The sequence below is a fragment of the Pithys albifrons genome, chromosome 5, assembly GCF_047495875.1.
Source record: "Pithys albifrons albifrons isolate INPA30051 chromosome 5, PitAlb_v1, whole genome shotgun sequence".
NCBI classification, from domain to species: Eukaryota; Metazoa; Chordata; class Aves; order Passeriformes; family Thamnophilidae; genus Pithys; species Pithys albifrons.
The window spans coordinates 58,512,210-58,540,165 of NC_092462.1; the positions used below are offsets into that span (position 1 = coordinate 58,512,210).

Consider the following 27,956-nt stretch of genomic DNA (forward strand, 5'->3'; position numbering starts at 1 on the left):
AAAATGATTTTGAAATCAGCCTCCCTTATCACTGGATATACTTTAGTAATTCCATGTTTTTCTGAATTGGTTATTGAAAAGAAAAGTGGATCTGGTATAGCTAAGCATTGTTTCTTTGTCTGAAGTTTTATAGCAATATATTTATTAACAGCCATCCTCTAGGAAGGCAAAGATACTCCTGGGACCTTAGGGATTATTGCAGTGGCTCAATGCAGCTGCCCACATTTGAAGTCATGGAAGCAATCCTTTAACTTCTGCCTGTGTCTGTATAGCTCTTACATATTGCATGGCTTCCTACTCTTAGAAAGTTCTCAGAATTTACTCTTTATTTTGCTCATACAGTTGAGTTAATTGGATCCTTACCACCTTTTTTATAACAGTAAATATCAGAAGGAGAGTTATGATGTTTACTTACTTTTTTAGTACTTAGCTTGTCATTGAGGTTCACTGATGAGACAGCCTAGGGTTTTGACATGGATTTGTGAGTCTCCTGGTAAGTCATAAAGATCAAGAGAGATTTGTTGTCTTCATTAACACCTTGTTATGCTAAAGGTTAGATGTTTCCTTCACATCAGTTATAAGACCCTATTTCCAGGAAGAAACTACTGGAGCTGTCTTCTTTCTTTTCTTTTCTTACAATATCAAGCCAATTGTGATAAAAATTAGCACATCATTTACAATTTCTTAAAATCATTTCTACTCTTGTTCCAGGTTGATTTTGCTATGTTCTTCCTTTGAGTCAAGTTAGTTTAGACAGCTAATAAAATTCAAAAAAAGTAATACATTCAGATTTATCTGCAACTTTTGGTATCATTGATCATGATTTTTTTACATGAATTTTATTTTTATTTATTAATGTAATATTTTTGTATTCCATGGAATTTTGGACAGTTCCCCCACCACACTGACCTGTGCAACAAATTACTGTTTGCAAGCTAGGGCACTCTGCCTGCAGCCCTTTCCAAAAGCAAGTTTTCTTTTCAACCACTCATCACCAAATTACTGGAATGAAACTAAACATATTTCCTCTGAGACAACATGGAGATAGTGCTGCTGGATCACAAGAAAATCTTGAGAGCATTTCAGAAGGTTTTCTTTGAAAATAGTTGATCTTTTTGTTTAAATAAGAGTTATATATTCAAATGACCACACACTGTAACTCCTGTGTAATATTAACCAAAGATGCACCATCAGAAAACATTGATTACTGGAGGAAATCATAACTCAGAACAGAGATATGTGCATGTGTTTTTTTTCTTGTTCCAGTGGGTCCATATCTTTACAAAACTGACAGGCCTCTCTACCAATTTTGTCTATGTTTTGTAAATCTTCTATTTCTTGCTACTGAGAGACCACCACAACTGTTAGAGATGTTCTCTGGTCAGTCAGATAATTTCTATTTATAACAGTTTTTACAAAGAATGGCAATTATGCAATACACCAGGAGGAAAGTGTTCATATCTTACATGAAATTCTGAATTTAAAATTCATACCATAGCATGCACAGCAGAACTGTGGGATGAAAATAATGTTTCCTTAGGAAATAGGACTCATAAATAATGTAGTTGATTAATAATAATACTGTTTATATTTTTCAAAATAGAATATTAATAGGTAACGGTAACAGCCAAAAGATCATTCAAGAGACAGCTGATGCATTTCTGCACTGTCATTTAAATTCTTAATACCATGTTCAAAAGTATTAATTTAGGTGGCATTATGGTTCTCACTTATTTCAGGTTTGTCTGTATCTAGAAATGTAAATTCAATTACAAATTTACAATATTTAAATGAATTAGACACCAAGCTTCCATTGATAGTCAAAATCTAATTTATATAGCCCATATAAGTATGGTTTTTGTTAGCTACTTGTTGATGGCACAATGTAGCAGGTGAAAATATGAATTTAGTTGGAAAAATGGAAAAGTTGTCATTGATATCTCTGTGTCAAGGAATTTATATACTTTGAAGGGGTTTTTTTTGGATATATTTAGAAAAATGAAATAAGGAAACAAATTATCTCAGAGTTGATTGCTCACATTTTATACACTTTAAGTAAAAATAGCTCTTTGGTCTTTTCTTTGACGTCTCATTTATCATCCTAAACATTTCTTAGAGCCCTTTCCAATTTGGAGGCAATTGAACAGAGAAGTCATGAGGCTCTAAATGAGGTGTTCATGATGAGAACACTGGAACCGCCTTTGAACAAAAAGCAGTGTTTGAAAGCTTTGATTGGCACCATACCTGCTTTTCAAACTGCTCTGCTAACAGCGATGCTGCTTCTCTGCCTCCAGTACCCATTGTGTCACAGCACAACAAGGATGATCCACACAGGCAAGATGTGTCTGAGATGGGAGAGAAAAGATTTATGAATGTATCATGTCAGCTTACAGAGAAATACCAATCAACTCTTGTAACAAAAGAATTTAATTATTAAATGCAGCTAAACAGCTACAAAAACGTTTAAAAATGAATTATTAATAGCTGTGGGTTTTTTCTTAATAAAATATATTGCCTCAGGGATATTTCATTCACTGGTAATTGTTTTTGATATAGAAGGTGCAGTGGGAAAGTACAGAACTAATACATTATTAAATAAATATTTATCTTTCTTAAACTGTTTTTCCTACTGTATGACAGTGAAGTTATGGTATTTAAAAGTATGTGATTATTTATGAAAATCATCAGTATAATGCAGCAGTAGGAAAGCCTACATGTGTTCCAAGTATGGCAATGCTGTTGATAAAACAGCTGTACTTTCTGTGACTTTATTAATAAGGTTTGCATGCCCACTGTAATTATATTATTAATAAGGGTATAGACAAATAGAAAAGAATATTTGAAACTTTGCAGGTTTCCGGGTCAGTTCAGTATTTGCACTGTGGGTGGTCAGGGCAGGATTTTTCTCTACAACACTGTGATCAAGTTTCTGTTCTGCATTTGTTTAGTTAAATGCCTCATGAAATTTAAGGCAGTTTGGCAATGTACTTGCTGGAATGCTTGAAAGGGTGTGAAAAATGCCTCAAAAGCCATTATAGCAAGTAATCCTTCCTGCTATGTTGATCATGCCGGATTCTGTGCTTAAATAACTGTACTAGAAAAAGAAATAATAGCCTACTAAAACATGCCAGGATGCACACTCAATGTGCTAAGAGATTGGGTATTAATGGCTAAAAATTCTAGCTGATTAGACAATAGTCTCTTGAATGTGCTTTTGTATATATTAGCAGCTGTGCCCAGACCTCTGCAGGAATGTTGTTGGTTGGAAGTTGGAGGCATTACATTAATAGAAAGTTGAATCAAACTCTACTTAATCAGAGTAAGAAACAGAGACTCTATCAATATTAACAAGTAATGATACCAGAAATAGCCTGGTAAATTTAAGATTTTCTTGTTGTTGTAGTTTCTCCAAGGGCCAGTAACAAATCAGTGCCCTACCAAAAAGGCACCTAGTGGGAGGGTGAAAGTGCCCCAAACCAGATCCTCCTCATTCTCCACTGCTCTTCCTGAGGGAGAAGAGCCATTCCCATTCACAATGGAACAGTGAATAGCCTGGGGAAAGTGAAAACTCTCAAGAAGGAAAAGAGCTTATTTTTTCTTTTTTTTCTTTTTTTTTTTTTTTTGCATCTTCTAACTGCCTTCAGTCAGCTGTTAATGTCTGCCTGGTTCCCTCTGCCCATGTATTAGCACTACAATTGCTAACCTGAAGCTGGTCTTTCCTGATTTTTATTTAATTTTTGAAACAGCATAGCCTCAAAGGATCTGTTAGTTTTAACTTCATTGTGATATTCTGTATGCAAAAATAAAAGAAAAAAATAGCTATTCTTTTTTCATATCAATTATCTTAGTGATCATTAGTGAAAATACCATTCCTAGAACTAGTATGCAACACAACAGCTTGCTAAGTCCAAAAGTAGCTTTTCTTATTAGCAGGTGGTAGTACCATTCAAAAGTCATTTGCAGTTGCAGTTCTTACCCAGCAGAATATATGAAAAGGAAATGGCATAATGCTGTGACACAAGTCCACTGCAGCTATCTTAGCAGAGATTAAAATGTACAGAGTATGATCTAAACCCCCACCTTAGTTTTGCTTGCTTTGCTTCAGTAACTTAGAATAAACTAGACTATAATAAAGCTGCTTAGAATTTTGTTAACTTCATCAAAGACATTTCAGTTCTCAAGCAAGGAAAAAGCAGTACTCTCTTCTATTTCATATGGGAATGTTTCCATTTGAAGCAAGATTTTTAGGCTCTGTACTGCTGCCTCCACTGTACAGAGCTATGGACACAAACTGAAGCAGTGACAGGTAAGATATGGTGGAGAAACCAACAGGATTTTTTTTGTTTTTTTTTCAGCTGCATTGATTCTTCTTTGTTGCAAACACAAGTTAAGAATAAACAAACAGTGTTATGGGGGGTCAATACTTGTTCACACCAATAAATAGTACATTCAGGAGTCAGAGTTTATTCAGAAGAAAAATAGTAATACATTACTGGGAGAGGATGTGAGGTATTTAGATAAGTCTCTGTACAAAGGTGGATCTTGAATTTCATCAAGGGCTTCTTCACCCTTATATCTGCAGTGCTAATAAACTTTGTTGATTTGTTGACTGTATATATGGTCTGATATACACACATGGATTTTAACTAAGCTAAGTATTACATTTCAAGGCTTTCTAAGCTAGTTATCTGGAGATAAAACTTAGTAACTCTAGTAATTTAAAAACAAGGACTTTCTATTTTAAGTTTTTTTGCTTTAAGATTTTCATCAACTGTCCATCACTGCAGCTACTGACAAAGTGACTATTGAGAAGGGAGGAGCACACTTAGCAATTCCAGAGGGTCAGCACTACCAACATTTTTTTAAAATAAAGTTAGGATCATCAAATATTAGAAAGTTGCATGGTCTTGCTTGGTTGAAGCTAGTCCTTCAGAGGTTTGCACAGCTTAACTACTTGAAGCTGCTTTTATACCTCACTTCTGTTTTACTTTCCTTCAGTGCAATTTTTTAGAGTTTTGTTAAGCAGAAGAAATGAAGCAAAGAATTAAAAAAGCACAAGCAGAACTGTTGATGTGTCAGCAGTGGTGTCTGATGCATCCAAAAATGCATGGAATTGAAAACACCAAATTGTTTTTATGTTAGCATAAAAAGACTTTAATTGAGGGGATTGTGATCTGCAAACAGAGAAAAATACAGTGGTGGTAGAAGTAAGAAGTAGCTGATCATCTAACACAGTGAAGATATCTTTGCCATTAAATTCAGAATCAGATTGGTATTTGCTATTCATTATAAATTGGTTTGCAACTTGGGGGAAAAAATATAGAGACTTAACAGATGTAGATGGACACTGATATGGTCCTGGAGGCACAGCTAGAATGATTGCAGCTGTATGGGAAAGGCTGCTCTTAGTTCTCAAGGAAAGGAAAACTACAGATAAAAGATGGCAGACTGATGAAAGTAGTGCAATATTTTATGGACCTAAGTTCCCAAGATATTTCAGTGCAATAGCAATATAAATCATTCTGGATATTTATTCTGCAGTTCACTAGGATTCCAAAGATGAAAAATATATCATCTTCTCTCTGTTACAGTGTCTACAAACAGATTGCTAGCGATGCACAAGTATTCTGTGTATAAGCATAGTTGTTGATTAATAGGGCTTAGATCTCCCTTCTCAAACCCTCATGACATATTTACTTCTATATTAAAGGATATTGTGAAAGAGAAGATATTTTCTGTGACTCTCCTATTTATCAGTAATACATGTGCTGTAGAAGGTGTTTTGTTTTCTTTTGTTTTACTTATGGGTATGACTCCAGTGTAGCCTTGAATGGAAGCATGAGCAACAGTCTCTGTGTAAATGTAATTCCCAAGAGAAATATTTTATTCCTTCCAGCTCTTTTTTAAACATGTTCATGGCTAGTCACAGTTCCTCAAGCAGCTTTTGCTCCCCAGTGAGCTGGCTTTGAGCATAGGCAGCTGATTCCTGGGCTGGGGGACACGCTCCATATGTGCATCCTTGAATCAGAAGTACCACATTAAGGACCTGATGTTTTATTTCAAAGTTTTTTAAGCGTCCACCTTGAGACATGTTGTTTTCTACTTTTCCTGGGTTTTCTCCTGTTTGTTTCTTTGCTATGATACTGTGGTCCAATTGGTTTATTTTACAAGTTTAAAAGAAGTATGCTAGCATGGCTGGATGCATTTTTATTTTTATATATGCTCCTCCTGAGTCTCTAAAGGTAGGCTTTAGATGTCAGATATATATTTACCAACTATTACTCTATATCTTTAATTGCTTCCATATATTGCTTCCAAATATTGCTTATAAATACCCTAGAGGGTTTTGGTTGAAGTACAGTAGTACAATAAGAAATAGGGTGTATGCAGGTTATGTAGTTCATCCCTGTCTAAAGTGAGTGCATATTTATGATCCATTGTTTGGGGTTTTTTTCCTTTTTTGAGTCTAACAAACTCAGCATGTTAGCATCTTCTTTGTTGTGTTTCTTAAGCGAAACCAAGATCTCAACCTTTCCCTAGTTCATCATCCTAAAGATGATGTTTTTAAACTTTAAACTTTGACATTCTAATACTAGATTACTGTGTCATGAATAAAGGATGCAAGTAATTTTGCCCAAGGGCAGAAGACTGCTTTTAACAAAATAAGTCTTAAAAACACAAAAATCCTGTATCTTCTAAGAGAAATCACCAATTTTATGAGTGAACTGGATGGCATAGGGATTTTTGTATGTTGGTATATACTGTATTCTAGTTTTCTGAAATAATTTCATGCTGTATTTACATATCAGAGCAGTTTCTGTTTAGCAAATATTGATTTTTCTGTGTGTTAAAATCCAGACACTTGCGCAGAAATGTTATTTAAATTGTACAGAATAAGAACAGGATAAACATCAAAATACCTTCAATTTTGAACCAAGAAATTCTTCAGACAGAGTCTCCTTTAAAAAAAAGCACACAAACTTGAAAAGCTCTTCTTAGTGTTAGTTTTTCACTGACTGCTGGTTTTTTGTTATTTTATTTATCAGGTGATTATTCTGGCTGAAAAATTATATTCAGCATTTATTTTACTGCTGAGCAGTTGATAGATGAGGGCACAAAATGAACATAATGAGGTGAAAGCTAAACTCTCACTCAAAGTGTGAGTCACTTTTGAACTAATAGGAGTATATTGTATCAAATCCCTGGGGTCACTGCCTACAATTGCTTCAGAGGGCAATGGGCAGCTATGCCTGGGACTGTGTGTCTCCTTTAAATCTCTGTTCTTGGCAAAACAGCTCTTGATGTTTTTCAGAATGCTGCAGATACCCCTAAAGCATTAGACATTTATCCCCTATAGTGTGTGATGGTACCTGCTTTTTCTTCTTTTGCTTCAGGAAAGTTGTATTGCAGAGATCATTGAATGAATCATTAAGACTGTGGATAGGGATGCAGCTGGAGTCTGGGATCTGGATCTGGTACTCAGGGTGTCTGTGATGCTTTTCCTCTTCCTCAAGTGGGATAAAATTCCCCTTCCTGTCAAATATGGTCTGAGCACTTCTCCTTACCCTTACTACTTGTCAGCACAAGGCATAGTCTGAAATATACTGATTTAAACACTAGAAAATTTGGAAATGCAAAAGTGAGCTAAATGCCACTCCTCTGTATACAGCATATTAATTTTGCTTTCACTGGAGATTGGCAGTTGCAGAGAGGCTGAGATTGTTGAGACTATTCCTTTACTTTCATGTCTTGCTTTTTTTCAACTTGCCTTTTAGTTGCTGTGTTCCTGGAGAGTATAAAACCACTTTATTTTTTTGCCAACCCATCTCTTTATTCTTAACCTCCTTCAGAGAGAGCCTGTTTTAAGTAGTACCTTGAACAAAGAAACAATGTTTTGAATATTTTTTTTTCTAAGAAACTAAATTTTTAAGAAAAAATTGGGATAAATATGGCTTTTTAAACTTAATTATCCTTAGAGAATGTCTTTCCAAACAATCTAGTGTGTAGTGGGGTTTTGAATGGGAGAAATACTGTATTTTTTCAAATGGTTTAACTATTTTAACATTTCTTCTCCACCTAAAGTAAAAAGTTTTAGAGTTCTTAACTTATTAATACCACTGAGAAACTTCTTTTGGGACCAGTAATTCCCTCACTCTGCTAAAAGAGAAACTCAATTCAACAAATAAGGCAGCAAGTATTGCTTAACCTTTGCTGTAGTTGCATTCCCTTTCCCCCCAAACAATTAAAAGTGAAAGAAAACAGTCTTCTGGCAGTGAAGGAGCAAGACAGCCATGGCATTCTGTCAGTTTGTGACTCAGAGCGCATACCTTATGTATCTCTTTTGTTAGACAGTGTAATTTACTAAGAAAAAAAATGTACTAGACTTGAATTCAGCAAGAGAATTTACTGGCTGGCTGAATACCATATGATACAAACTTATTCCTTCATCCAGGATCCAAATCAGAAAATCTAAGGAGTATCTTTCAGAGGCACTAGTTCTATTGGCATGTCCTGTATACTTATGTTATGAAATCTAAATCAGGATTAGTCATAAAACATGTTGAATCTACAAAGTTGGACTGAACTGGTTTTTTGCTACTGTGTGTGAGTATAGGGTCTGATTGTCTGTGATACTTGGTCAGGAATGCTGTTGCTGCCTGGCTGCTGCTTCTCTTTGCATACATCTGGTATAACAGCAAGTTTGGACTACTTCTTGCAATATCTTTATGCTGGTTATGTCAGTTAAAACCTGCCCAGGATTTATTTCTTTGTTGCCTGGTTTTTTCCATTAGTCTGGCTTTTGTCCTCCTGAGCTTGCCCATCACTGCTAATATTGGACTACAACCATGAGATCAGTACTCAAAAGTGAAAAGAGCACTGCTTGCAAAGGATCTCAAGGACAAAGGCTCCATTTTTTCCTTGGTTGTTTTTTTTTCTTATCCAATTGTATTTTACCTGATCTAACATTATATGTGAAGGCTCACACACTATCAGATAAGCCCAAAGCAACTGCAGAAGGAACAACATGCTAGGCACAGGGCAACAAAATTTCAGACCTACTCAAGCAGCCTTGGAACAGCCTAATTATTCCCAATGTGCTTCAAGGAAAGACAGCATGTATTGCTGTCCCTATTAGGAAAGAATAATCTCTAAGAAGAAGTTTGCAAATTCACATTACCCAAAACAAGCACCAGTTGCAATGAGGGAATGGGCTGAGGTCTGGGCACACTCTTAGGGTTCCTCAACTGAAATACAAACTTCTGAAAGGGAAGGGATGCTGAAGTTTGTTTGCTTTTGAGAAATAAAAAAGACAAAATGTTAGGAAGTATTTCATATTATTTTTATGAGAGGAGGTTTTTAATGCTAAGGGTACAGTTGACTTATCATTATACAGTCTTGCCCATCACTAATTGAACTCTACCTAAAAACTAGTTACTAAATTTTTTTCCATATAAGTGTTTTGCCTAATTAGAATGAGTTCAGAAAAGAGCAGCATGATTGGAAAGCTAGGGAAATTGCTTCTGAGGAGATTAAAGAAATTAAAATTCATAGCCTGGTGCACAGATGATTATTGGGGGGAAATTATTCTTGAAATATTAATGACAGTAAAAATATTCTTCTTCTTAGAAATGGCTGAAAAATGCTTGAAAATGGCTTAAAAATCCAGCCAATTCCAAGTCAGGCTGGCTTATCAGGAGGAAGACATGCAGGCATCTCACTATGGAATTTGGGTGTGGCCATATGCATATCAAGAACCATGTGAAAATTAATTCCTCATGACCCACAATCCTGATATGCTTAATGGAATATCTGCTTATATAAGCTGTAAGCATCAGTTGTATAGAGAATGTGGTAAACCCTGCAAAGCTACTAAAGAAGAAAATATTTGCTCCCTGCAGCAGCATAACACAGTCTGAAATGGTGTCTAAAGTTTTGTTGAAGGTTCAAGACAGTGTACTTCTGTATTTTGTTGCTCATTTCAGCATCTGCAAGATGCTGTGCTTAGTTGAATGCTATAATGATTCTTTAGGGAAAAACTGTAACCTTCCCTTTACTTAAGTGATAAGACATTGTAAGCTCATTGCTTGTTTCAGGGTTTGGTTTTATCCTGATGCTGCTTTCCAGGTTACCAGGACAGCAAAATTGCTGTAGCGGAAAATTTTTCATTCCATCACAAGGATCCTCAAATATCACTGTAGGTTCTTACGCTGGATTAGGGCTACATGCCAAGAGAAAATTGTATTAGGAGCTGAGAAACATCAAGTTATGCCATTTTTCAACCCCTTTCTGATAAGTTTTTTCCCTCTCTCTCTCTTTTGTGAAAAAAATTGGGAGTTCAGTTCACAAAAGCTTTAAATTTCCTGAACTATTAGTACTCTACCTACCTTTGATGGTGGAATTACAAGGCTTTAGAAGCCTCTGAGATTCCCAGAGTGAAAGCTCTGAATGAAAAAAGAGAATGAAAAAAAAAAAAGGAAATAAAAGCTCCTTTCCCTTTCAGTGTAGGGATTATATGTATTTATATACCTGTATCCTTGTTCATATTCCTTTGTTGCTATTCCTACCATTTATCAGGAGTAAGCCTATGCAGGCCCTATAATGAAGAAAAGAAAAATTCTTCAGTGTCCAGAAGCATGGAGAAATTTGGCCCTAAAAGGCTCATTTGATTTAACCCTAAAATTATTGTTCATAAAAAGGAGTCAAATTGTATAATATGAAAAACTAGATCAGCTGAAAAAGGTTCTGATTAGGAAATGAAATTCTATAATGTTATTTAAAGGAAAGTAAATCATAGAATCACAAAATGGTTGAGGAGGGAGGGATATCTAAAGGTTGTGGTTCCCACACCCCTGCTCAAACAGGGCCACCTAGAGCCTGTTTCCAGCACTGTGTCCAGATGGTTTTTTAATATCTCCAGGGATATCTTTGTTCCTGTCACTGGGTGCCACTGAAAAGACCCTGTCTCCATTGTCTTTGCAACTCCCTTCAGGTGTTTCTCTACATTGATGAGATCACCCCTGAGCTTTCTTTTCTCCAGGCTGTTCAGTTCCAGCTCTTTCAGCCTTTCCTCACAGGAGAGGTGCTTGACTCCCTTAGGTATTTTAGGGCCCTTGACTGGCTCTGTCCTGTATGTCCATGTCTCCCTTGTACTAGAAACTGGGCACGGTTATCCAGGTGTGACATCATCTGGTAAATCCCTTTTTTTTTTCAGTGATAAATAAAACAATAAACAACGACATACTAGAGAAGCTGTTAATAAATGAGACTATAATATATAAGCAGATGCCATAAACTAATTCTGAATGGTAACCACATGTTGCATGAGTAGTCAAATATGTGAATATTTTATATTATAGTATAGGTTTTATTATATAAATCTAAGAGACAAAACCAGGATTACAGTGGGCTTTTTAATGTTTCTTGAATGTGCTGCAGCCATCTAATATGGATTAATTTATTGTAGCTCATCTTTATAGGGCAGATACACTCATCTTTTAACAAGTACATCAAATGTAGAAATATGTCAGCCTCTTCAGGATGCATTTATAATACTTTCCTGTTGCTATGGTAAAATACAGTACTTTACCTTTTGAAAAGCCAGGGAGAGAAATAGAACATTTGTTGTACATGATTTTTTTTATATTGGAGAAAGACAGGTGCATCTCAAAAAAAGAGCTGCACTGTAGTGATGTTCTTATGATTTTGGGGGTTTTTTTGGTGTGGTTTTTTTTTAGTTTAGTTGGAAACCATTCATTGAACCATAAGGAGCCAGAAACACCAGTTTTGAAATAAAAGTGTTGCACAGGATAGGTTGAGGATTTTAAATTGAAAGATGGTTTGTTTTGGAGGCTTGTATCACGAATATTTCTGTTGGTTACTAGAACATTAGCTTTTATTATAGCATACACAGTTCATTTGTTTTCTCGTTCATCACCACAGAAAACACCTTTCCCTTTCTTAGGAACTCATCTCAGGTCATCTAATTGCACAGTCCATATAAACATGGCTTCAGAAATGTATGGGCAAGCATAAGTGGATAGACTCATAATTTAGCTAACAGAAAATGACTGAATGTGGAGCTGTGAATGCTGCTGCTCTGTTCAGTCATTTCTCCCAGCTTGAATTGTAGGCCTCCCAGGAATTCTTTGTTTGTATAAATAAAGTGGTTGATAGTGCCATACTCTTACTTCAACCTATAGTTATAAAAATAGTAGTAAAAGAAGGAAATCAGCAGGTCAGACATTGCTATTACCACATGCATTCCAAAAGACTGAAGAAGGTGAGGGTTGTATAGGCCAAAAATTGGGGTTTATTGCAGGTAGGAAAAGCATGTCTTGGTGTACTATGAGCCAGAGCAAGGTGGGTCATTACAGCTAATGAAGCGGTTGGGTGTGAGGGGCCCCTTGTAGCTGCATTACACTGCACTGCTCCTGTGTAGGTCTGCATTTATGCTTACAGAGGTGGTAGTGGCGATTCCTGCTGCAGCAAGTGTGATTTAATATAAAACGAAAACCAAGTTTCTAGGCTAAAGACACAGTCACATAATTTAGAGATAATTTCGTTTGTCCAGCAAGCCAGTGGGCTTTGCAGTGAAACAAACCAGAATTTGATTACAGACTATTACTAAATGTAATTTAACCTTGGTTAGGAAACATATAGCTGCTCCATAATGCTTTGCTAAAGCTTAATAAATTAAAAGGCTACTGTTGCTCCCATGGATGTGCCATTTAATTTACAAACCACTTGCACAATAGCTATTTTAAGCATATTTAAACTTGCTATATCAATTAGTTCTTAGGCAAATGGAAGCACCTGTAGCTGTTATGTTGTGAGGGGAGTTGGTAATGGCTTTCTCGTGGGATTCTTTTCAACTCTTGTTTTCAGATCAGTAGTGGCATCACTCCTTTGATTTAGATCAAAGCAAGAACAAAAGCTTCTAGGAGCAAGTGAGAGTCAGAAGGTGAAAATGAAGAGAGGAAAAAAAGTAATGAAATCCCACACCATAGCCGAAACCAGACTTACTAAAATGCATAAATCAACTTTATACAGCTATAGCCATGATATTATTCTAGTGTAATTTACTTATGAGTCCAAACCTTCAGAAGCTTGGATAGCATATTTTCTGCCTTGATTACAAACCAGTGAAACTTATCTTGCCTGTACAGGTGTTGAATTTTTTCTTTCTCAGCCTATATTCACTTACAGTCATTAAAGATCTAGGGCACTTAGTGTAAATATTAAGGATGATATATGAAGCCTGACAAATTTAATCTTGGGTAATTACACTTTACCTTGCTCTTCTAGCTAGCAAAAGTTTCCCTGCAATTTTGATTGGATAAGTAATCTGCCAGTGCAATATTCTGCTCTTGAGTAGCTGCGGCACTGGCAAGATGAACAGTGTAATTCCATACATTAACCTCATTTTTCTAAATATTTTATGAAAGTTACACCATGTTCCATGATTAGCTGTAGCCTACACAAGAGGTGTTACATTAAAAAAATATGATTTCTTTTACCCTGACAATAACTCTTGAAAGGCTGTGTGTGAATTAATTGCTTCTCTGGTTCTTGAAATGATTTCTTGTGTTTCTCTCACGGTTTTCTTCTGCAGATCAAAGATAGAAAATTTTCTGTGTAGAAACTGTATATTATTGCCTGATTATTGCCAGATTTCTTACTGGCTAACTAAAAGTGAGATTAAATTCATTATCTACTAGATAACTTTCCTAATAAGCTCAGATCTGACACAAACAAGAAGCTGAAGATTTGCAGTTCATCTGACCTGTACGTAGGTACCCTTTCTGTGTTTAGTTGACAATTTCATTCTTTTCTGGTAGACTGACGTCCCTCTGGAAGCAAAGTGTACAGAAAGAAGGGCAGCTAATTAATACTTCCAAATTTTGTTTCTATTTCTAACTCATCTTCAGTTTCCCTTTTCAGATACATTTGGGGAAAATATCAAATAGAATCTAATGAACTATTACTGCTAGCCAATTAAGACACACATACGTACATACACGCACACACACAAATGCATAAATTGGTTATAACGCTCTGCAGCTTTCATTACCTAGGAAAGCAGCAAAATTCAAGTCACTTAATCAAAAATAATACATCCTTGCCTTGAAAACTGTTCTGTTTTTATCAGCCCCGTTGTACATTAGACAACAGCAAATCCAGAATGTCTGCACAGAATTGAAAATCATTATAAAGAGAAAAGCTAGGGAAGACTGATACTGTTTAGAAGCAGATGTTAAAAACAAATTGTAGTGGAAAGACAAAAAATACTTCACTGCATTTGGGATCAGGCAGGCTGTCTATAAGAGTCAGAAAAAATTGAAAAGATGAAGAGTCCATGAATTACAATAAAAAAATTCTTGTAAGCACTAAAATAAAAGTAAATAAAAATTATTTATGAGAACTAAGGCCATGAAAAGAAAATACACATCATTTTACTGTGCTAATTACAATGACAAGTTATAGTCAAAAACTAAAATTGATAGGGATTAAACTAGTTTACCAATGTGTATAAAAGCAGAATGATAATACCAGATGATTTTGGAGGAACTGGGTAATTGTATAAAATTATAGGGAAATTTTTCTACTCTAATACACTAATCACTCAATAATTATTTAGGTATTTTTAGGATTTCAGAATGTTTTTTTCCTTAATTGTCAATTCTTAGCATCCTACGTGTTATTCTCAAGCATTCACTACTTCTTTGGATGTGTTATGGGGAATATAGTTTGTTTTTTAAATGGTACATCTCTGCCCTTATTCAACTTCAAAATTATTAAAATTTTTATTTCCCATATCTAAGCTTTATAAATAATATTTCTGAATATTTTTTCTTCTTCCAAAGAGTGAGGGAAAATTGACAATATTCTACAAGCATGCAAAAATCTGTTCTGAAATTGCTTACTGCCTCATACACTGTCATATTTAAGCTGTCTTTTTTATCATATTTGCATTTCACACATAAATTATTCTATTTACAATGGTTAGAGCAGCCAGTAATTGCTTGCCATTGTTTGTGGAAAAACAGTACAACCATGGAATGGGACTGTTCTTCTAGACACCATTAATTTAGGCATATCTCCTCCATCCAGTTCAGAACTCAGGACCTGTACTTTCAGGTAGGATCTATCTCCTTTAGCACAGGTTCCTCTTGTCTATTTACTTTGGAGAGAAAAAATTGTATTTGTTTTTATGTAGAGTTCCTGAGTTCCAGCAAAAGCTCTCTGCCCAACCAGGCTGATTGTTTTACCTCATCAACTCATCTTTTGGCACATGGGGAACAGCCTGCTCCTGTAACTGTAAGATTGCCTCCTTAGAGCACATCCAGCTTTCCTGGACTCCTTTGCCCTTCAGGACTGTCTCCCAAGAGTCTCTCTCAACCTGTCTCCTCAACAGGCCATTGTCTGACCTCCAGGAGTCCAAGTTGGCCATTCTGCTGCTCCTCCTCCTAAACTCTCTGAGAACTGAAAACTGATTTTGTAATCTCTGTGCCCAAGACAGGCTCCAAGCATCACATTACCCACCAGTTCACACAGAGAATGTCCAGTGGGGCACCTGCCCTCATTGGCTCCCTCTCCAGCTGTGTCAGGAAATTATCATTCACACGCCAGGAACCTGCTAGACTGTTGTCTCTCTGCTGTCTTCTATTTCTGGAATATATTTTGTTAAGTTCAAGTCCCCCATGAGAACAAGGACTAGCAATCATGAGTCTTCTCTTAGCTGCCTATAGAATATTTTGTCTACCTCTGAATCCTCGTTGGGTGGTTTGGCCCTTCTTGGCCTTGCTACTGATTTTTACCCATAAACATTCAACCCTATCACCATCATTAAGCTCTAAACAATCAAAACAGTCCCTGTCATACAGGGCTACCCCACTGCTTCTCCTTCCTTGTTGCTTCAAGTCTTTGTGGAGAGGAATTTAAGGAATTTTATGTTTAGATGGCATAGCTTCCTAACAATTTCTAGTACTTCTTTTTTTCCCTCATGAAACCTAGTGAAGATTCACGAGGAAGTTTGTGTAAACTTAAATATATTTCTCAATCACCACCACAGTACACTGCAAAGTCAAAAATGAAAATTGGAATTAGTGATCGACGCTTCGCTATTGCAAGCTATCAAAGGTATCAATTCTTTATGTAAAAGGTGATGTTTCCTTTTGTATCCTGGGGGCATACATTGAAGAAAAATTCTTTTTCTTTTAACAGCTTTTAAAATTTGATCATAGTGTCAATACAGGCACCCTATAAGGATGTATCACATAAATATTTATGTTGAAATAATTGAGCAAATACAAAATGTAAGAGAGAAATTACAACTGACTATGAATTTAGGAAGGGATCAGAATAGAAAGGGGTGCCCTATATATAACAGATTTTTATGCCCTTGTTCAAGATTGATTTAATTTTTAAATATTTTGAGGCACGGAATTTTTTTAATTGAACCACTTCCAGAAGACTTCATGTCTGTAGGTAACATTGCTGTTTCAGTCTCTTGCATGATGTTTTGCAGAAAAGATTTCACATCTCTCTTCCTTTTCTTTTTCACATAGTTTCTTATCCTTGATGCTTTACTTTCTCGAACTAAAGCTTGGAGATTCGCAAGGTCTATGTGTAGTTCCCCTGACTTAGAGAATGATCACAAGAAATAGCAGGAAAAGTCTGTTTCTTTTTTTTTCTTTTTTTAAGGAGATAATCTTTGACATCAGTAATCAGTTACAGTAATTCAAACAGAAGTTTTGTTTCCTTTTATTGTTTCTTTAAAAATTCTTTAACTCCTTTGCTGTCCAGGTAGAATTGAGCTCTAAAACTCATCAAGTTCATAATCTTTGTGCCTTTCATATTTTTTGAGTTCCAGGTGTTTCTTCATGTGTGAAAGCAGAAAACAAAACCCTGACTGTGGCTGGGACCAATTCTTCCGGGGTAGCTCTCTGTGACTGGGTTGGCATGTTCAGGAGTGGAGTAGAAGGGCCTCTGCAGACTAAAGGTAGCCTGTACATGCTGCTTGAAAGGAGAATGTAGACAGATTTCTCTATTTTAGTAGTTTCCCTGATACCATTTATTATCAATAAGGCCTCTTTCACCTTTATAGTATGATTTTTTGCAATATTGGGATTATTGTTTCCATAATGCCCGATAAACGGTATGGACCAGAGGTCCCATCCAAGCTTGAAAGTACTGTAATCATTTGCCCATGCTTCATCATTTCAGAAAAAGAACACAAAGTTGAGAAAAAGAAAAAAATTAATAGGAATAACCTCAAGAGAAAAAATAGAAGTCAGAGATGAGAATGAGTTAAGATGAGAATGTCGAGCCTTAAAAAGAGAAGATGGTGTGGAATAGCTAGAAACTGGAAAGAAGAAACCAAATGTTACTTTTAAAAGGAATGCAACGTAACAGGAAAATGTTTATGTAAAATATGAGGCAAAGGTAATGACATATTTGGAAGGTGCAAATGTGAGATAGTGTATTTGGTTTGATTTTTACTGTGCTTTCCTCTTAGACATTGTTGGAGCTTTACAGGTTAATAGGAAAGGAACTGACATTCAGATTGAGACCTATGTAAATAATACAGAACTCGTGACTTTCTAATACTAAATACTCCAAAGAGTAAAATCAAAGAATATTCTCGCTTATATATTGACTAGATATAACCTAAGAATAACTGAAGTACACATGTGATTTTTTGAATGAACAAAAATATGTAGATTCTAGAGTCCTACCTATATGGAAAAATCTGAGTCCAGTTATTTATTGTAATTCAGTGCAAAGAGCCTTCAAAGAAAAACAAAAGAATCTGACAGTAAATTGTAAATTACATTTTCCTTTCTCTGCTTGGTAGCCCATAAACAACAGATTGTTAATGTTACAATTTGTTTTATGCTAATTTAAAAACATAGTGACTTTCTGAACAAAAATAAAAGTATCTCAGCTTCTCTATAGTTAGTGACTTTTTTTTTTAATACATAGAGTTTAGCAACCTAAGATGAATGGTTGATACTGGGCAACACTTATGAGATTCTTTTTAGTGTTAGAACATATGTCTTTAGTAATAAGTGTTCCTAAGATGATTTCTTTTTTGAGACTTGCCCTTACTTTATCTATTGACTTGCATACCAGTGGAGAGAATATGTTTAAATTATTAGAATGGACATAAGAGGAAGAATTTAGGTATAACTTTATACTATTTACACTTGTGCTGCAAAAATATTCTTCGGAGCCTATTCTTAACCGTGGGTATCCTCTTGGTAATCACAGTAATAAACAGGGGACAATTAGTTTTAGACAGACTGTCCAATAAATCAGCTGGGATTCTTTTTCCCTCAATGCTTAGCCTAAGCAAGATCTTCCCAGGAGCTGTGGAAAATACCTAATACACATTCATGTATTTCAGAGTTTGGGGTTCAGCACTTCTGTATTCATATGCTGAGGCAGAAAAGCACTTTTGTTTCTCAATCAATAAAGAATACATTCTTCCTGGCTACAGATCAGGGGGTTGAGCAGCACATGTCTCCTTGACAGCACTCTATTTTGCTAGCTGGAGGCACTGATAGTGCTGATGTGTATTTCTTTAATTTCTACTCTCACTTTTAGTGAAGATTCTAATTAGATTCTGGTGATGCTTAGGAAGAGCAAGGGACAGTGCTTCTCTGAACATTATCCTGTCGAGTGCAGAGAGGAGCAGTTTTCTGATATGCAGCTTTTAGTGCACGTGAAAACAGATGTCTGTCTTTAGCAATCTGTCATTTCTCAAACTTAACAAAAACTGTGCCAAGAGAAGCTGGGGAGAATCGGAAAGCCTGGGTCTGGAAGCACTGGAGTGCAGAGTGCTGATAGCAGTGTGCTCCCTAGTGCAAGTTTGCAGAGAGCATTTCTTCTTGGCACTGACACAGCCAAGTCTCCTGCTCCGACACAGATGTTCCTCCAGCAGCTCTAAGTAACGCTGCTTGACGGATACAATGTCATACCCAGGGGTTCACGGTCCACCTCAGCCTTCTAAGAGGACTCGCTACTAATGAAATCAAAAGCCTAGAGAAGCATGAGATGAAGGGCTTTACCTAATATTTTGTCTCAGCTAGAGTGGCTGGTGAATCGCCACAGCTCAGTGTAGTGCTGCTTTACACACTGCAACTTTCTTCAGAGCAAACTCTTGGTAAAATCTCATTTCCCTCTGATTGCAAACTGGTGTGAAGACTGGAATGATTTGCCTGGTGGAAGAATGTTGACTCTTGAGTGGGAGTCGGAGGGACTGCAAACAGTGGGTATTGTTGTGATTATATTTGCATCTCTGAAGCTGCTTCATTTGCTGGGACTGATTGATTTTTCAGAAGGTAAAGTGGTCACTCATAGTTTGTGCTGTTTGTAGGTGTGGTATCTGACATGCTAAAATATACTTAGAGCATCAGCTGTAAAAGCTGTGAAATGAAAAAGTGAAAATAAGAGACTAAAAATCCTGGTTTGTTTCTGCTGGTTTTATTTGTCATTGACAACAGAAGTGGATGCTAGCATGAGATTTGTATTCTACAATGAATTTACAGTTGTCTGTGAGTGGATGTTTATTAGAAAAACTGAAAATACTGAACATAGCACTTGTCAGTTGCCTTTGAGAGCTGCTCACTGCTACTGAACTTGATAGTTCGGTTCATGTTTGCAGGATGCTTTGCTCTTCTGATCTATGATGCCATTATAGTTTTTTTCTCTATCAGTATCTGTGTTTTAAAAATCCACTTCAGAAATAAATGCAATTACTAAATATTACTATTACTACAGGATGAGCTTTAGGATCAAGCCTGCTCTACACCTTTCAAAAAAGGCATAGATGCTAACATTAGATGTTTTTAAAATATATATCATGAATATATGTTTTAAAATTCCTGTTTGCTTGCTCAGAATTGTCTGCTCTCTACTATATGGGTCATATAATTACATCTTGCAAAGGGGGCTTCACATTAATTAATTAGAATTTTTTTTTTATAAAAAGTGAGAGTTTTTTCACATTTTGTAGAAATACGCTATTTCTTTCAGTTATTTCTGAAATTTTTTGCATAAACTTTTCAAGTTTTTCACAAAATGTCTAGTGTGGACTGCTATAGTAAACAAAAACTATTCAGTCACTGAAGCCCATGCTCAAGAAATACTTGCTTTTGTCAGGATGTTTTCTCATGTGAATATAAACCAATCCTTTTTGCTGTGTAACTGCTCTCAGTCAGAATCACACAGCTGGAGAGAGCACTCTGGGTTTCTGAAACATTAACTTCTCGTCATGCAGTAGGATCTTTGATGGATGTAGATTCACATCATCACCTCATAAAATTGTTCAGAATGCTGATAAAATTTGAAACCTGTAAGACAGCACTTACATAGTTACCAAACTATTGAAATATATCATCCTTCAAACTGTATGTGGTGAGAATGTATATTTTCTTCGTTACCATATAGTGTATTGCTTACAGATTTACTTTCTCAATTCTAAACAATGGGTAATTTACTCCTCATAGCAGTGCTACTTTTGGGGGGTTTAATGTTCTGGATGTGTAGCATTAGTGACATCTAAAAAAATTGTCATAGTTATGGATTCACTTCAAATTTATTACATATGGTAACAGATAGGAAAAAGAGATTAAAATGCAATACTGTTTTTTAGCATATGTAGAGTTAGATCCTTTTCTTGATTTTTTCTTTTAGAGGATACTATTGTCATTAAGTTTGTGGGGAAAGGTTTCATGTCATCTCAACTATATTAAATCACCTTCTCAAAAAAATCCCCCTGGTACAAATTATTCTGATTTTAATATGAATAGTAAGTTCAAGATGATATATCAATTGAAGTATAACTTTTTGTTTTAATGCACCCATTAGTGTCATGGCATTTCCTCACATGGTAATATAACAATTTGACTCAAAAGTACCTAGAAACTTGAGCCAACATCTAAAAGTAAAAAGATTAAACATTATCAAGTAGAGTTGATGTATTTATAACTGCAGAGTGAATAACTCCAGTGACTCAGGGGATTTCCAGTTCCCCTGAGGCTGATCTGTGCTACTCAACTCTTCCATGTTTGGGTACTGCATTAAAGAACAATTTTGTATTCAGGACTAATATTTTGTTGTTTACTTACTGAATGCAAGGAAAGTTTTTCTGTTCACATCCAAGGAGGACCACATATGAACTGTCCATGTTGATCCAGAAACCAAAAGGAGAAATGAGTCTTCCCCATTACTCCACTGATTTTCATGAGGTTGTGACGATGCATTATTGTGGTATGATGGACAACCATCTGCCTTTACATTATATAGCAAAGAAGTTGTGATGAAGAAGAGCTTGACTCACCCTCATGTTGCCATGAGAAAGCAGGAGATTCAGTCAATCTCCTTAGTTTTATTACAGCGTTCAACAATTGCCAGGACAAAAAGGTACCTAATTTTATCCTGTGTCCCAAACTGGGGACTGTGTTATTCTGCTTCATCCATTCTCCACTTTCCAATAAGCAGGAGACCAGAATGAAGAGAAAGCTGGTTTCGCTGGAGCCAGCAACTGTTTCAGTTATAAAGAAAGAATTGAATCAATACTTTTACTAGAAGAGAATGAAACTCTCCTTTCTCTCTCCTTCCATTACTTTGAAAGTGGTTTGACACTGATCAATATCTTCCCTCCAACTTCCCTGCCTGAAAGTTTTGCCACTGGGCAGCTTTGCTCCAAAGCTTTTGCTTTATTCCTCAGGTGGAAGGAGAGGAGAGAGGGGAGATCTAACTGAAGCAATGAATCAGAGCAGTAAAGCAACAGCACCAGGCTTAGAGGAAATTCATCCACCAGAATCTTGGAGGGGTAGGATGGCAAAATGAGGGATTCACTTTACATTGGTGTGTCCAGACTAGCTGTCAAGTGGCAGCTATGCAGAGACATTATATAAACATGTGTGTGCAACTTTGTACACATTAGGAGACTGCATAAATCAGTGTCTTTGAAAGGACAAACTTTATGGCTCTTCCTGCATCTACATTGATTATGTTTTGAAGTGTAACGCCTCATACAGAAATGTTTTTCTTTTGTTTGTTGATAGAATGCAGGCAATGTTGCAATCTATTTTAGATCCTCTTATTTGTCCCCTTTTCCTCAAACTAATATCTAACAGTTTCCAGATCTTGTAGTTATCTTTAAAATGCTTGTTCAGATAAAAACATCTTCTCTGGCATATGAATGTACCATGAACTCCATGGCTCTTGGCTGGTAGGACCCTCTGGTTTCTATATGTCTTTCAGCTCAAGAGGTTATCAAGGCTAGGTAGGAATATTTGATACTTAGTTTCTTTTACTATGATGCAAATCACAAACTAGTTTACTTGCAGTTATCAAGAAACATATTTGGCTGCAAAGTCACTTTTGTAAATAAATAGAGTATTTTTTTTGCTCTAGCTAGAAATTGGAAAAGGGTGTAAATTTCTAGGTAGTTTTAGATAGAGGTATTTTTCTGTCTTGCAATATGTCTTCTCTATACAGGTTCAGAAAGATCCTTTTTTATTTTTCTTTCTAATCTAATCTGGATGGACAGGAGCCACTTCCAGTTCAGAAGTTATGTTAGTGCTTTTATCTATCTTGTCACACTAACTGCTAAAATGTAGCCTCTTTCGTAGTTCTGATACTTAAAAGCACAGAGCACATGTTAGGTCTGTCTGCAACCATCTGTGTTAACATGTTGTTAGTTACTATTATGGCTTAGCAAAACCAGTAAGGTTTAAAATGTTTGTCTTGAGTGCAGTATGACTCTCACCCTTAGAAAAATGAATGATATGGGGAAAGAAATAATGCTGAAAAATTCTCCATTGCATCATATTTTCTAAGAAAAACACCAAAAGGCATGGGAGTTCTCTTTGTCTACGTGTGGCTGATAAGAATGATCCTAATTTGAATGTCCTGCCTATGTACTGGAAGCTGAACTACAAGTTCAGCTTCCAAGAGACTCACCTATGCTGCTCCCTCTCCTGTATGACTTCTCAGCCAAATGGAATGCAGTGTAGCATAACTCTGCAATAAAGAGAAAGACAGAATATGCCACACAGCAATTCCTGTCCTCTTGCTATTTCTCAGCAGCTGCTTATGAAACCTGGTCTCAGTAAGCTGTTCCGTTTTCATATGGTGGAATGTCCATTTCCTACTTGTCTTTTTTTTTCTTCTCCAGACACTTGTAGAATTGAGGAAGTACTTTATTCAGAGTAAGTATCCATCACTTGCCTCAAAAAATTCTCTTCATGGATGCTGATATCCCAGTGCCAATTCATGGCATCAAGGTATTATTAGTTTTCCTGTGATCATCAGTGGATCATTCACACCAGAAATGAGAACTAATAACTTCTTTAGCGTCAAATATCTTAGCACCTGCTCACATAGACTGTTGGCTGCATATGGCTAGATGAAAGGTGTTAAGGGTCTTTCCAGAAGCATAATTCTTCCCCTCAGAGACAAAAAAATTGGACTACTTTTTTCCCTTTCATTTGTTTTGCCAACCTTCTTTTTAAATCTTGTCAGAGATTCTGGATTCAAGGTCTCTAAAGGACAGTCAGTCCATAAAAGTCTCTAAATACTGCACAGTAGAGAACAGTTATTTCAGTCCGAATGCAAAACTGCATGAAATTGCTGCTTCAAATTCAGCCTTGATCCAAACTGATGTAAAAATGGAGGTGTGAATTTCAGTATGCTCATTTATAAGGTCATGTGTTCTTGGAAGTATATATATTTCTATGCTTCTATTGGATGCAAGACAGGATGAAGTTTACTGAAAATTGTAACTATCTCAACTGCCCAGCTCGGGTTGTTGATGAGGTTCTCTTTGCTCTCCACCTATCCTCCAAAACTAAGCTCTTCTGGGCTTGGGAGTATGATTATGTTTGGGAAGCACTGTCTTGACTAACCTTAACATAATTATATGGAAACTATTTTTTTGTTTTGTTTTCCTTTCCTTTTATTTCAGTGGTTTTTCTACCTGGAGCTAATGATACCACGCACAAATGGCATACAAGTGCAAAGTAATGTGCTTGGTAAAGAAAAGCAAAAGTCATTCTTTCATGTCAAAATCCGGGAAGTGATGCTTTTACCAAAATAGGAAGAAAATGTGATAGTTTACTAAGCATTTTGAGGAAGGGCTTATTGGTTTATGAAGACATTTTCATCAAGTGCTTTCTGTGGATTCCTTCAGGGCATTTTAACATCCAGACAACAGAAACACAGAGGAATAGGTCACTTTAGATCAATACCAATCTGAATTCAGAATTTAGATACTCGCTGTGTGAAAAATGGTGAGGAATATTTAAGAGATGTTTTAAACATTACCAGAAAAACCTCTGTAAGGATAACTTATGTGCTGTCTCTTTGCATGGGAATTCATAGAGGATAAGGCATTATGAATTTTCTGGTCTGCTTAGATAAAACACTTGTTTTTCATATGAAGTTGCCCACTGTACTAAAATTTCCTTTCCAGCTTGGGATTCTACACTATATATTTACATTCTGACTTGGTGAGGGCTACTCATTTTGGGCCAGACTGTTCTACAAGAACGCTTCCCTGCAGTCATGGGATTCTCCACTTCATAGTCTTAATTTTTTTTTCAAGAAAACATTCTTACTGATAGTTTCTTCAGTCTCAGACTATTTGCAAGCAGGTAGGGAAGTTTCTCCTTGTATTCATTTTTGCAAGGATAGTTGCTTTTGAGCATCGTTTGAAGTTTCTTTAAGAGATGCTGAGTATTCATCTGAAGGAAATCATTCATCCAGAGATGTCTTGGCCATTGCTGGCCAAAATTATATGTGTTTTGAAAAGAAAGGAGGTATTTTCTTCCAGAATATAGATAAAAGCACCCCAAATAAAGGTAGGTAACAGGTTTGATACCTGCAGAAAAGTCTGCATCTAACCAGCTTGCATCCCAGACAGTGGGTACCAGGAGCTTCCTACTGAATGCCATGCTTAAGCATTTTGTCAATGCACTCTGCCACTGCTTCATGCTTAGGCTGCTTTTAAAATGTAACTCTGGATAAAATAATTCATTTTAAGATGACAGAAATTTGGTATGACAAAATATACTTCTGAAAAATGACTGCACTTGGTCAGCTGAGTATAGGTGAGGAGAGAAAAGCTTTGCCTAATCATTAATGTACTTCGGGGCTGAGAATCCAGAAGCCTTTACTTTTGCAATATGAAATTTGCAAAGACACAAATAATCAATGCCTAAAATGACATCATGACATCATAGAACAAAATTAAATATACACAGTGATGGAAGGACTGAATGAAAATAAAATCCATATTTGTGTACTGATGTAGAAATCAGGCAGTCACCTTTGGTCTCTTGAATTTTAAATTATTTGTTCCATATTTGGCATACTTTTTGACCAGAGTTCTTTGGTATTAATGAGATATGGGAGATAGTGAATTTTTGGGGGGTTTATGTATCTGATTACATGCAGACCTATTTGAAACATCAAGCTTTACAAAGCAGATGGATCTATTCCATGTAATGTAAAAATAATAAAATAATTTGGAGAGGTTAGGCTATAATTTCACTGTCTAGTATGCATTTTAGGTCATAATAAAAATTCTTATGGAATTAGAGTGGGGAAGAATTGCAAAAGCAGCCATAAAGCTTGTTTTTCAGTCTCATCTGGAGGCTTAATGCTGTTTAACTGCCTCGGGTTACTATAAGAAGCAAAGATGAGCAGTATTCCATTTATAGAAATGTAATATGACCTTCCAAATTCTGTAATCTCTGAACTTTTAGAAATAGTAGATTGAGTGAATATGTGTACATTTGGTGAAGGAGGAGGAGTCATTAAAAAGAAGACTTTGTGTACCAAGTAACTTTCAATGGTTATGGTATCCCACAAAGACAACTGTATAATGGTAGGTCTGACATAGGTTTGAGTAGGTCACTTTTGATGTTAAAAAAAGTAAAAAGTCATTACTGATCAATTTATTATTTGTCTGTAAATTATCTTACTCCTGAATAGTCTATATTTTCATGATGAAATGGTAAGCTATTGTGCAAATTCAGTATTTTATATTTGCCTGTAAGTAGATCAATGGATTCCATATGTGCATTTGACTGTTTCTTAGACATATATACAGAAGATCAGACCTTTAGTATTTCTGATAGACATCTACCCTTATTTTGGGTACATTTTTAGCTTTCCACTAATCACTGAAGAAAAACCGAGTTATATTCACTGAAGAAAGATTGGGTTATGTCATATGAAAAAAATCCTTGTTAGACAAAACAGCTTTTGAATGTTAGGAGGGATATTGATCGAAGTACACTGAAATAAGTCAAACCAAAGTGAAGTGCAACAGGTTAGTGACTGCTCCATGATGCTTCCAAAAGAGACTTGTTTCTTGCAGACCAAATGGCTGGGTTTGGGGTAGGAGAGTAAAATTAAAGAAATTAGAGAAGAGATAGTTGAGAAGAAAGGAGGAAAAAAAAATCTAGTTTGCTTAGTGATAAATCACCGAATAAATAAGTAGCAAGGTAAGGAGGGCCTCAAATTTTATCTTTTTTTTAATAAAATATAAAAATCGGAAAAGTAAATAGGTTCGTGAGTTTCACAGAATTAGATTTTTATGTGACATGCATACAAGTTTTATATTTCCCTGTGGTCTGATGGCAACTCCTTGCTAAGTTGTGAGTCTCCAGGTAGCCACAGTGGCAGAAGGACTGGTTTCAGCCTAGATATATCTGAAAATGCATCCATATACTGGCATGTCACCTGTATCTTTCTTATATTGTAAATACTTTGGATTTCTTTATTTCTAGATAAAAGATCGTGTTCTAGATTTTACATGTCATGATAAAATTTGAGCTAAGGTAAACTAGGTAGGTTAACATTTGTATTACAAAGTTATATTTATGAAGCAATAATCTGAATTCCTCCCCCTGAGATGGCAACAGAAGAATATTCCACTTGATGTGAAATATCACTCCTGGTGAAAGACATCAATTCCCACAGTTGGTGGTAGAGCAGTGGTATTGCTTACACTGACATACTGCGAGCTATTTGTTCAAGAATATGTGTCACTATTATCCTCAGACTATTGGCTAATCTGCATTCAACATCTTTCTATACTTCTTCTCTGGTTTGAGTTGTTGAAAATTTGCTTCATTATTTCCCTGTCAGACGGGTACTAACTGTCAGCAACTTCAATTACATGATTAAAAGAATCACAGTTAAATAGACGGCTGGGGTGGCATTCAGGAACTGTCATTGTGTTTCCTTTCATTTGTGACCTTAGGAAATCTCAAAAATTGTGAAAATTACACTGGTTCTCACAGGCTGTTGAGAGAGTAAATAGGTTAAAAGTGGCATCAGATGCTAAAGGGATGAGGGCATGCAATAAGTATTGAGACACACATCAACGGATCAGTTTTAATCTCACTGTCAAAACTAGGAACCCAAGTTTGAAACTTGAAGGTGGTGAGTGATAGGGTTATAAGTAGTTTCACCTGTTGATATTTTTTAAACAAAAAAATCACTCTGACTCCAACCATAAGGTGTTGGCATCAGTCAATACCCAAGAGTTATTTTTTACTATGAGCAGTATACACTTTCATCTTGAGAAGGCAGGCTATCTCACCTCATATTCCAATAAAATACTGTTTTAAAATAAAGTACAGTAAAATTTTCACTGTATCACAGTCAGTATCTAATGTTTTATTCCTATATACTTTCTGCAATTACAAATGCTTCATATTATGTATTCTTTTTAAGAAAACCTTTGCTGTTTCTTCTTTGTTTACTATGAGTAATATAATTTATTTGAACTCATATGCATATATGTATAGAGAGGAATACACTCCTTTATGAGATATACAGCACACTGAACACATTATACACATATGCAATGAAACATATATGGAAAAATTTTTATTTCAATTTATGGTGTACTAATTGCAGGTAGATGG

The 27,956-nt window shown here is 35.9% G+C and overlaps 1 protein-coding gene across 7 annotated transcripts in view; it reads left to right on the top strand.

Annotated features, from left to right (window-relative positions):
• The window catches only part of KCNIP4 (potassium voltage-gated channel interacting protein 4), a 403,843-nt gene that overhangs the window by 281,169 nt on the left and 94,718 nt on the right, over window positions 1–27,956 (top strand). Inside the window, exon 1 of one of the 7 annotated variants that reach the window (XM_071556709.1) lies at window positions 18,850–19,346. The exons of 4 other annotated variants lie outside the window; for them this stretch is intronic. In XM_071556709.1, the coding sequence (XP_071412810.1) occupies window positions 19,235–19,346 (112 nt within the window). In that variant the 5' untranslated portion in view covers window positions 18,850–19,234. Of the gene's footprint in view, window positions 1–18,849; window positions 19,347–27,956 lie in introns of those variants that run through there. 2 more of the 7 variants (XM_071556703.1, XM_071556708.1) reach the window with 2 other exon arrangements.